The sequence below is a fragment of the Myxine glutinosa genome, chromosome 1 (genome assembly GCF_964187855.1).
Source record: "Myxine glutinosa chromosome 1, kmMyxGlut1.1, whole genome shotgun sequence".
In the NCBI taxonomy this organism is placed as follows: domain Eukaryota; kingdom Metazoa; phylum Chordata; class Myxini; order Myxiniformes; family Myxinidae; genus Myxine; species Myxine glutinosa.
Genome location: NC_136261.1, coordinates 246,609,405 through 246,622,226, shown reverse-complemented (window position 1 = coordinate 246,622,226; position 12,822 = coordinate 246,609,405). Strand labels below are relative to the sequence as shown.

General features: G+C 41.2%; 1 protein-coding gene across 3 annotated transcripts in view; it reads right to left on the bottom strand.

The window, feature by feature from the left end:
- Positions 1–12,822, bottom strand: part of PAPOLG (poly(A) polymerase gamma) — a 74,267-nt gene that overhangs the window by 23,769 nt on the left and 37,676 nt on the right. For all 3 annotated transcript variants that reach the window (XM_068129782.2, XM_068129781.2, XM_068129783.2), the window contains exon 7: positions 11,822–11,933. In XM_068129782.2, coding sequence (XP_067985883.1) covers positions 11,822–11,933 — 112 coding nt within the window. The remainder of the gene's footprint in view (positions 1–11,821; positions 11,934–12,822) is intronic.

The window sequence follows — 12,822 nt, the reverse complement described above, 5'->3', positions numbered from 1 at the left end:
GCCCGTACGTGGGTGCGAGTACGGTGACAATCCCCCCCCCCCCCTCTATTTACATGAAATGGTTTGGTCCATGAAATGGTTTGGTCCATTCGCAACGCCAAAGCGAACGGCGAACGGCTTGCGAGTACAGTGACAATCCCCCCCCTCTATTTACATGAAATGGTTTGGTCCATTCGCAACGACCACAGAACCCCCCCCCCCCCCCCCCTCTATTTACATGAAATGGTTTGGTCCATTCGCAACGCCAAAGCGAACGGCTAAATCGCCATAGCTCGGTAACTACTTGTCCGATTAATTTCAAACCTTGAAAAGGCACATCCTCGGGTCCCCAGCAATATACCTGGCAAGTTTCAAGTATATCGGACCGGTAGTTGTCGAGAAACAGCGGTCACAGACAAACATACACACAGAGATTAATGGAATTATAGATAGACTAGGGCATGCCCGTACTATATATAAGCTAGGACGTGCCCGTACGTGGGTGCCCGTTCCTTGCCAAAAAAAAAAAAAAAAAAAAAAATTTGTGTAGGGGTGTGTGTGTGTGTAAACATCCTAGGGCGTGCCCGTACGTGGGTGCAAAAAAACATGCGTGCAAACAACAACAACAAAAAAAAACTTTGAAACCACGTGGCAGTAACGACCACAGAACCCCCCCCTCTATTTACATGAATGGTTTGGTCCATTCGCAACGACCACAGAACCCCCCCCCTCTATTTACATGAAATGGTTTGGTCCAAAGCGAACGGCTTGCGGTGTTTGATAAAGAAATCGCCATAGCTCGGTAACTACTTGTCCGATTAATTTCAAACCTTGAAAAGGCACATCCTCGGGTCCCCAGCAATATACCTGGCAAGTTTCAAGTATATCGGACCGGTAGTTGTCGAGAAACAGCGGTCACAGACAAACATACACACATACACACATACAAACACACATACACACATACACACAGAGATTAATGGAATTATAGATAGATTAATAAAATCAAAACGTGAGACACCACAACACATCATTTACCTTATTCTTCTCAGGAGGCACTCATCTCTCAAAATATGCACACGTACATCCACTAACTTTATTACTCAATAATAGAAGATTCTTCAAATGTAAACCGGAGGCCTATGAGATGTCAGTGCAATGTGAATTGACCAAAATGGTGGCACCTGGGTAATGATACTGAGGAAGAGGCATGGCCTGTAGAAAGGGTGGCGCTTATGACCCACAAACTCAACTCATCTCATCTCTCCATCCATCTATATCTATCTATCTATCTCTCTCTATCTATCTCTCTCTCTCTCTCTCTCTCTCTCTCTATCTATATATCTATCTATATATATATCTATCTATATATCTATCTATATATTATATATCTACATATATATCTATATATATATCTATATATATATATCTATATATATATATATATCTATACATATCTATATATATCTATATATATATATCTATATATATATATATATCTATATATCTATCTATATCTATCTATATCTATATATATCCATATATATCTATATCTATATATATATACATATATATATATATGTCACGCCACCAGATTCTTGTACCAGATGCTCAAATTATGGATTTCGAGTTATACCACCATCACTAAAGTTCAACTTGTCATGTTTAGTGATGTTTAGTAAAGTTTAGTGATTTGTCAAAACATCACTAAAGACCCACCTGTTCAACACTGCATTCAACATTCAACCCACAGCATTTAACCCCTGACTATCTCTTCTTCTTCTCCCTCCTTTTGCTTTAAATATTTCCCGATTGATTCTTGTCTTTTTGCAATTGTTGTTTTCATGTATTGTTATGCATTATGTTTTCCACTCTGTCAAAGCGCCTTTGGGCTTCTTGAAAAGCGCAATACAAAATAAATGAATTATTATTATTATTATATTATTATACCTGCAGCATTAAAGTACCAACCCTGTACCTTCATAAAATAGCAGGGTTGGTCAAATTGGGAAATTACAAATTCATTAAAACAAAAATTTAAATATTCATGTGTTCCCCAAAATGTCAAGTTTTTCAACTTTTCATGCCAGGAAATCTAGAAAATTTCGCAAAAAATACCAACCAGTAATTTACAATCAGAATCAATTTCTAGAGTTTAAAGGTTTTTTTTCAAGCATGATGTTGGACAAGTAAAGTAAATAAAAGTACCATAAGAGTTATTGGCCGAGTGCCAATTATTTTTTTAGCACCTTGCCAATATTCTGTATTTTTCACTTTTTTTCCGAGCAAATAAGTTGTGACCAGCACTGATTTTAATTGGAATTTATGGGAAACAAACACGCACATTTCTTCTAATACTGCTGTATTTATTATGTACAGCATAATCTGCACTGAATCTTCAAGCATAATCTGCATTGCAACTGTACCCAAATACTGTAAATCATCGCCCGCCATCTGCACGCCAGCCCAAGCTGTCATGCCAAAATATCAAGGCTAAATGACGAGTAGGCCTACATGTATAGAATTTTCACACACATGTTTGGTGAAGCCCCATTTACAAGAAGTATGTACACAAGGCTTGACTTATCCATGAAGGACAAGAAATGCATGTGGCATCATACTACTTACACTTGAAAACCCCACGGGATATTAAGTTGGCAGCCAGAAGTGTGATTCAAAGGTCAAGTCATTATCTTGTGAGCCTAATTCACAAAGAACATACAAGTACAGCATTGTTCACACACCACCTTGAGAGGCCATTTTTCCCCGCAAAGCAGGGGTTGGCCTTTTTCGGGCACCGTGGTTGTTGTTGTTTTTTGGTCCCCTTTTTGAAGCAATGTTTTACGGCCGGATGCCCTTCCTGCCGCCAACCCTTTTTGTCGCCTTTTTACGACAAACAGGGAATTACCAGTGAACTGGTACTCAATTTGCCGACCTCGGAAGGATGACAGGCTGAGTCAACCCCCCTGGCGTTAATTCAGCGATCGACCGGGATTCGAACCCAGGATCTTAGGATCCTAAGCTGGCACCCTAGCCACTAGCCCAACACCAGGGCTACAGCATTGTTCAGTAAAGTACAGCATTGTTCAGTAAACGATATTCTTTGTCCAGTATATGAATAAAATATCATGCACACTGGATGCACAGCACTGAGCAGCATGTACAGGTCTTATCAATTGCACAAACTATGATGACTGTCTCAATCATAATTATCAGTCACGTATCAGTATTATTCAGTATCAGTATCATTAATCATTATCTAAACAAACACGTGTAGCGACTAGCGCGCCACCAGGCGACTGTTGCCGCGGAATCGCGGAAAATGCCCGTCGAGTCCGAAGCACAAAATTCAGGTTTCAACAGTCATAACAGGTAATGCCACTGTCATAGAACGAAAGATCGTATATTTTTCCGTCGATGGGTGAAATATAAGACGAAACTGTGTCCAATAAAGGTATATTTACGGAAGTTTATTGCTGATAAACGATCAATCCGGAAGTGAAAACGGTGAAACACGCTGCGCCGCCTTTCAACGGCGTTTATACGCAGTAGATGTTTAGCGCATCTGGTAGCGTGACACATGTGACACATATAACACACACACACACACACACACACACACACACACACACACACACACACACACACACACACACACACACACACACACACACACACACACACACACACACACACACACACACACACACACACACTGCAAGTACAGTACTATTGAACATATGGTGATGTGCTTTATACAGACTGAAGGGAGACATTTAACAGTTATTTTCCCACCTTACAAGCTTTTGATACGAGTGACCTTCCGTTACAAGTTGGAGCAATCAATTTGTTTTAATTGTATCGATACATGTATACATCAGTGTGTATATAGTCACGTGAAAAAGTAAGCACACCCCATGTAAAGTTTTGACTTTTTCAACATGCAGCTATTTGATCTTCATTTCAACAATATTGATAGATAAAGGTGATATAATATAACAAATATCATGAAACATTTGCATTTTGTAGTCCATTGTATAATTTAAATAAACATAAATGCAAATTTCGCATGTGGAAAAAGTAAGTACACCCCTACATTTATCATTACTTCAAATACCTAAAATTAGAATCAGGTGCACCAGCTCAGGTGCAAATGATTAGAACATCGTTAGAGAGGCTCTTGGAGGAACCTGTCTTATTTAAACCTGACATTTAGTTTGGTTTTCTCTGTTGTTGAAGTGTGCGGCGTCACCATGCCTAGATCAAAAGAGCTCTCTGAGGCCTTCAGAAAGAAGGTTATAGATGCCTACGAGTCTGGGAATGGGAAGGGATTTAAAAAGATCTCCAAACAATTTGAAATCAATCATTTGAATGTCCAGAAGATCATCTACAAGTGGAGAAGATCCCAAACAGCTGCCAACTTGTTCAGGCCAGGCCGCCCCAGCAAGTTCAGCCTGAGAGCAGACCACAAGATGCTGAAAGAAGTCTACAAGAACCCCAGAATGTCATCACGGGACCTACAGGTAGCTCTTGCCACTGTTGATGTCAAAGTGCACGAGTCTACCAATAGAAAGAGGCTGCACAAATTTTATCTTCAAGGGAGGTGTGCCAGGTGGAAACCTTTGCTGTCCAGAAAGAACATCAGGGCAAGACTAAAGTTTGCCAATGAACACCTAGGCAAAGACCAGCACTTCTGGAACAATGTGCTCTGGACAGATGAGTCAAAGGTAGAGCTATTTGGCCACAGTACCAGAAGACATGTTTGGTGAAAACCAAAGACAGAATTTGACCACAAGAACCTGACACCAACTGTAAAGCATGGTGGTGGAAATATTATGGCTTGGGGCAGCTTTGCTGCATCAGGGCCTGGGCAGCTCACCATCATATAATCCACTATTAATTCTTCATTGTACCAGAGGTTGCTTGAGGATAATGTGAGGCCATCTGTTGGAAAGTTGAAGCTCAACGGAAGGTAGCCCTTGCAACATGACAATGACCCTAAACATACCAGTAAATCCACCAAGGATTGGCTGAAAAGAAAGAAATGGAGGGTTCTGGAATGGCCAAGTCAAAGCCCGGATCTAAATCCCATCGAGATGTTGTGGGGAGATTTGAAACGAGCTGTGCATGCAAGAAACCCCTCAAACATCACACAGCTGAAAGAATTCTGCATGGAGGAGTGGGCAAAAATTTCTCCCAGTCGATGTCAGAGACTGGTAGACAGTTATAAGAAACGCCTACTTGAGGTTGTTTCTGCCAAAGGGGGAAATACCACCTATTAGAGCCAAGGGTGTACTTACTTTTTCCACATGCGAAATTTGCATTTATGTATATTTAAATTACACAATGGACTACAAAATGTAAATGTTTCATGATATTTGTTATATTATATCACCTTTATCTATCAATATTGCTGAAATGAAGATCAAACAGCTGTCTATTGAAATATGTTGAAAAAGTCAAAACTTTACATGGGGTGTACTTACTTTATCACATGACTGTATATCACTCAAGTCCTGCTCAAATTTGTCGCAAATCTTTTTATTGCACTTACTCGTTTTGGGGGGGTGAGAGGGGAGTTGCACAAGAGAGTGAGTGAATTTTTCTTTATTGCAACAGTAAAAACTGAATATATGATGGGAAAGGAGGAGCAGATTTCTTCAGTTACATTTTGTGAGATTTTGCTACATCCCGACAGACTTTGGAGCAACGTACCGTATGCATTAAAATAACAAAAGAAATAAGAAAGTGAAGAGTTAAGACAAAAACACAGCAATCTGTTAATTGGTAGAAGTCTAGCCTGTTTGAAAATAATCAGCAGCAGCAATTATTATATAGTGTGCAAACTTCAATCAATTCCGATAAGATGGTGCATTGATAGCTGACTTACCTTGGAGCAGTCTTGTCTGGGGTCGACTCCTTACATCAATATGCACTGTCGGATTGGTGTTTCACAGGCATGATTTTGCATTACAAAGTGGGCCATTCCTCGGACGATGTTAATCTGGGAATCCCGTCCAATAGCATTAGTCGGTGGACGTTAAAGATCTCGATTCCTTTCGCGAAGAATAGTCGAGCTACGGCCGGCACCATGAACAAATTCCAAATGACTTCCACCTTCAGTGAAATGGTTCAGAATGGCCAGCCAGTTCGGGAAAGACCGAGGTGAAAGCTTTCTCCAGCAGAAGAAACTCCCATTCAAACCTCAAGGCATATGTAGCAATCAATAGTTTGTAGTGATTGAAATAGTGCCACCTTTGGCGGTAGCTGGTAATACAAATCATCTTCCTTTATTTTACGATACGGAGTATAATATGTTGTGATCAATAAAATCCATTTCAAAAGTTAAGTGCAGTCTCCAAATGCATCTGCAAGACTGTGCCGCAGCACAAGGTCCACCAAAGGTGGCCGAGAAGGGTACTCCCACCCAGAGTACCCACAAGTTTAACAAATTCATTATTGGCCAACTAACAAAGACAAACATAAAACATGTACCATGATCGTCAAAATTTGTTTCATGTTCCATTTCATGCGCAGTCTCCAAACGGGGAGCAAAATTACCCTTCCTTTTTGATGGTTACGTCAAAGCTAATGACTACTGAAAAATGCTTGACATCCTTCCCGGAATAATTGTAACGCCAACATTTTCTAAAAAGATGCCAGTGTTTTCAACATGACGAAGCAGGCCTCCACACCACGTGCAATGTCTCAGATTACCTCTGTGCTGACTCAATGGCAGGGTCATCTCAAACCGTTTCCCAGCATGCTTTGCGAAGGCCTCCCCTGGCTGCCGACGAGGTCGGACCTTAATCCATACGATTTAGTCTTATGGGGGTTACTTAAGGAGCAACCCTACAGGATGCCCCCAGGCCTGACAAGCTGAAAACAGCAATCCAGGATTTCACATTCCATATGAGCAGAGACACATTGGAAAAGGTTATAGGCAACTTGTGCATACAGATAGGTGCTATGCTTACTTTAGGTGGTCATATTGAACAAATGCCGAGATAAAAGAGAACCATACTTTTCTCTATAGTGGTACAGCATTTATGTTTGTATCATAAATAGTTCTATATTAAATAAACAAAATAACGGCATTTATCTGGAGCGACCAGTACTGTATATTTCATCAGACAAAATTATTTTTTTTTATATACGGTTTACAAGTGTCCACCTATCAACTCGGTAACAAACAAATCTTCAAGGCTGAACAAACTTTCGTAAATGTTGATGGAAGACAAGGAGAACCTACCCTATACCTCAAGGTTCGCATTGCAGTCACTCAGTATTTGCGCAAGATACACACCACACTAAAATTTCAAGATCGTTTTCATACAAATACGTTTTTACCTCCGCCAAAGGTGGATGGAGGTTATGTTTTCACCCATGTCTATGTTTTTCTGTGAACAAGATATCTCAAAAAGTTGTGGACAGATTTGGCAGAGAGGTAGTGTATGTGACACGGACAAAATGATTAGATTTTGGTGAAAATCTGGATTCGGATCCGGCTCGTCTAATTTTTTAAGTGATTCTTCACCATTGGGAGATAGGGCCAAAAACGATATATAGCACGATATCTCAAAGTCATGGACGGATTTGAACAAAACCTGGTGGAGGAGTTGGTTTGGTGACAAGAACAAGTCGATTAGATTTTGGTTCAGGTCCGAATCCAGATCCAGCCTATCAGTGGGATACAAAACAAACTGTTCAACCTGGCGGAGGTATGTGCTCTATTGAGTGCCGTTCTAGTTTTTCATGTGCAGCCAATGATTAGAAGCGATGAAGAGGATATTTTTTTTAGACCCGACTACACCCGTGCGCCGGTGACGATTTCAAAAAAAGTGATATTGCCCGACATGCTCGCAGTACGAAAAGGTGGACAGGTGGAATCTAAAACCTATCTGCCCCATGGATGGACTTTAAAAAAAAAAATGTGGAGCCCTGAACCCAATAGAAAAAAAAATAGGACCACTGCACCTGTAGCTTATCTGAGTGCTGGCATAACGTTGTAACCCAAATTTGGAAGCACTGTGACTGATGGGTCTGGAGAAGATGTTTTCAGGAATTTAGGCGATTTTCAAAAAAATTAACCAAATCGGCCATTTAAACAAACTTCCGATCAAGCAGTCGGCACGACCTCCACAATTTAACATTTCTACCCTGTGCTAATGTAACCCAAATTTGGAAGCATTCTAACTGGTGAATCTGAAGAAGAAGATTTTTGAAGGATTTAATGAATAAGTCCACCATTTTGATGTACCGTAGTCATGTAACCAGAACTAGCTTTGCAATTCCTGTTACCAGTTAAAAGTGGAACCTTTTGTTTTTTACCATTTGAGGCACAAAGCATGAATTTTAAATGTTTAGGTAAAGAGGTATATGGGCTTTCCATGTCCTTAGGTGGTACAGTCGAAGTCCCCAGATGAAAATCTGTTTGTAATGAAAAAAAAGTTTTTTTTTCTTTTTAAATACAATTTATGACCCATACTCAACTCAGTATTTGGTGTGATGACCCCACAAATTTGTGAAAGCCACAACTGTTTGACCGTTTACAAACCAGACCTGACGTTTTCGATGGTACGTCACAACCGAATCACGACAGAGCTAAAATCTTATCTGTACATGTAGTGCCTTCAGAAAGTATTCACACCCCTTGATTTTTTTTCACATTTTGTTGTCACAGCCTGAAATCGACTTCGATTTTTTTTGCCACTGATCTACATGTAATACCCAATAATATCAGTGAAAAAAAAAAAAAATCGAAATTTTTACAAAACAATTCAAAATGAAAAGCTGAAATATCTTGAGTCAATAAATATTCAATCCCTTTGCTATAACACTCCAAATTGAGCTCAGGTGCATCCTATTTCTGCTGATCATCGTTGAGATGACTCTACAACTTCAATGGAGTCCACTCCACCTGTGGCCAATTCAATTGAATGGACACAATTTAGAAAGAAACACACCTTTCCACATAGGGTCCCACAGTTGACAGTGCATGTCAGCATGAAACTCTACCGTGAAGTCGAAGGTACTGCACGAAGAACTCCGACATCGAATTGCGAGGCGGCATGGATATATGAAAGGGTATAAAACAATTTCTAGTGTTAAAAGTTCAAAAGAGCACAGTGACCTCCATCATTCGGAAATGGAAAGAACATGGAACTACCCAGACTCTTCCTAGAGCTGGCCATCCGACTGAACTAAGTAACTGGGCAAGAAGGGCCTTAGTGAGGGGACATGACTAAGAACCCAATTACCACTCTGACAGAATTACAGAGATCCTTGGCTGAGATGGGAGAACAGGCTAGAAGGACAACAGTCTCTGCAGCATTTCACATAGCTCGGCTTTCTGGGAGTGGCCAGACGGAAGCCACTCCTGAGAAAAAGGCACATGACAGCGTACCTGCAATGCACAAAAAGGCACGTGAAAGACTCAGAGCATGAGACAAAGGATTATGTGGTCTGATGAGACGAAAACAACTTCATAGCCTGAATGCAAAGCGCTACATCTGGCAGAAACAGAGCGCAGCTCATCACCCATGTATCTCCATCCCTATCATGCACCTTCATCACCCATGGCACTGTCATAGGATGCCACCTTTCCAACAAGTCAGTTCGTCAAATTTCTGCCCTACTAGACCTGCCCCGGTCAACTGAAAGTGCTGTTATTGTGAAGTGGAAACGTCTAGGAGAAACAACAGCTCAGCTGCGAAGTGGTGGGCCACACAAGCTCACAGAACGGGACCCCCTCTCCCCCCGCCCCGAGTGCTGAAGTGCGTAAAAATCGCCTGTCCTCAGTTGTAACACTCACTACCGAGTTCCAATCTGCCTCTGGAAGCAACGTCAGCACAACAACTGTTAGTCAGGAGCGTTTCCATGGCCGAGCAGCTGCACACAAGCTCAATATCACCATGCTCAATGCCAAGTGTCGGCTGGAATGGTGTAAAGCTCGTCGCCATTGGACTCTGGAGCAGTGGAAACACGTTCTCTGGAGTGATCAATCATGCTTCATCACCTGGCAATCTGACGGACAAATGTGGGTTTGGCGGATGCCAGGAGAACGCTACCTGCCCAAATGCATAGTGCCAACTGTAAAGTATGGTCTGGGGCTCTTTCTCATGGTTTGGGCTAGGCCCCTTAGATCCAGTGAAGGGAAATCTTAATGCTGTGGCATGATTATTCTAGATGATTGTGTGGTTCCAACTTTGTGGCAACAGTTTGGAGAAGGCCCTTTCCTGTTTCAGCATGACAATTGCACAAAGCGAATTCCTTAAAGAAATGGTTTGTCAAGATCGGTGTGGAAGAACTTGACTGGCCTGCAAAGAGCCATGACCTCAACCCCATCGAACACCTTTGGGATGAATTGGGAACGCCGACTGCAAGCCAGGCCTAATCGCCCAACATCAGTGACCGACCTCACGAATGCTCTTGTGGCTGAATGGAAGCAAATCCCTGCAGCAATGTTCCAACATCTAGTGGAAAGCCTTCCCAGAAGAGTGGAGGCTGTTATAGCAGGAAAGAGGGGACCAACTCCATATGAATGCCCATGATTTTGGAATGAGATGTTTGACGAGCACATACAGGTGTGATGTTTGGGTGTCCACATACTTTTAGCCATGTAGTGTATTTGTTCACGGTCCATTATTGTATCGGACAACTGTCATACCTGACAACTTCCCGACCCCAAAAGCCATTCTAGATTGTCGTACATAGACAGAGCTGGGTTTTCTGTTCCAGATATTTTGTACTTTTCCATTACATTTAAGTTGAAAATAACTAGTTCACCAAAATCAGAGATGATAAACAAAATGGAAAAGATTGTAATTTAATATAACAATCTAACCGATTCATCAAAACGGACAAACATGTGGAAAATAAAATAAAATAAATAAAGTTCCCCAACTACCAACCATTTTTTTGTGGCTTGCCAGTGGGGAGGGTGACTGACACCCTGCAGGAGTAAAACCAATACCTGTTAAAGGGCGGATAAGCTCGCTTCGGAAGCCAACGGCCATCCAGTAAGGAGATGGTGTCTCCCAAACAACAACCATCCGGTTGGACTGTTTTTTTTGTTTTTTTTAAGTAGTAGGTTGTAGACAGCAACCACTCAGGGTAGTACAACTGTTCGGACTTAGTAGCATTAAAGTGGTGCCCGGAACCATCTTCCACTCTGTCAGGATTTCTGGTTTTACTTTCTGTCTCACACTATGTCTACCGGGCTAGCTTCAATCTCTTTCTCGCAAACAATCATACACTTTTCTTGTAATTTACTTAAGGCCTGGCCTCAATGAGGACTATATAGTGTCCATGACTGGAACCTTCAACATTAAAAAAATAACAAAAAAGATAAAGAAAAAAAAAAAGAATTTTTCCTTTTGGTCTGATTATTTCCTCCCAAATCAAAGAACGTCCACTTTTGAGGCAAAATGTGTAAATTCACATGTTGGTGGGAACCTGATGAATCGGTTAACATTTAAGTAATCCTAAATATCTGTGGTGAACACAAACACCATATACATGGAACACCCTCAATACCATCCATCATACATTAATATATTTAAGTGCCATGGTGTATGAACATTGTTATAGCTGGGCTACATCCGTGTTATCTCAAATAAATACAATAAATAAATGCACATTTCACATCCCTGTTAAACTACGTTTATTGTGCGAGTTCTCGGTCAGACTGTGACATCTTTGTAGATCACAGCCTTTGGCAAACTCCAGATTTATTATTGGTGACTCTTGTTGGCTTGATGTAATAATGTTGCACAAGCAAAAGGTGGAGTCACCGTAACCAAGGAAATGGGAGATTGAGACCTCTGCACACCAAGCATACCATTCAGACTACGAATGCAGCGGATGTCCAGGTTCTTCAGCAACGAATTGTCCCTCAAGTCGAGGTTGTCTGGAATAACCTGCAGTGCCAACCTTGCAAACAGCACGTCAATCTAAGAAAAATGTGAGAACATCAGCATGCTTAAAAATTACAAGCAGCATTTTATCAAACATTTTTTTTTTTCAAGCAAAAAATATATATATTTGGTTCTCAATTTGACCATAATCCACGAGCTAGGACAGACACTATCCAGCTGACAAAGCATTCACTGGATAAACAAGGGTTGAAGCTAAAAATATGAGGAACAGTGTCATTAAATGAATACTAGATCAACTACATCAGTGGAGGAGAGACACGCACAATACTGCAGAACAAGGCAAGACGCGTCATCCTAAATAGTAACCTAGTTCTAAACTAAACACGTGTAAAACATGGAAGATCATAAACTACCCGTTTAAAAGTACAAAAGCAATAATTGAACTGGAAAGCATCCTGAAATGCAAAGCGCGTCCACATCCTCATTGCTGTCAAACTAAACTTGACAAAAACTAACAGCAAAAATAAGAAAAAAAATAATTATGAACTATTCCTGGCGTGATGCCTGCACGAGCATCTGAACCAGTCAGAGTCCAGGAGCCAATGAGATGTGTATAGTCCAGACTGTCAAGAGTGTACGAGTCGCTCCGCAGTTTTCAGACCTCGACCGCACCGATCCTGACAGCAGCTTACACTGATCACCAGCGGAGGTTCACCAAACCGACCCGTGTACAACTCAACTCGCACCTTTTTATATCCCCCCTCCCCCCACTACCCTTGTGTGGCCACTCCAACCCCACCACCCCTGTTGACGCATCGAGCATATTCTTTTTGCAAATACATCTGGCCTATGAGTGACGTCAATGCATTGGCTTCATGAATGTGGGGGGCTTCGAAACCTCTCATCCAGATTCAAACAAACTGTCAACGGTTTGCGAGTTTTTTTGTTTGTTTGTTTTTTCAAT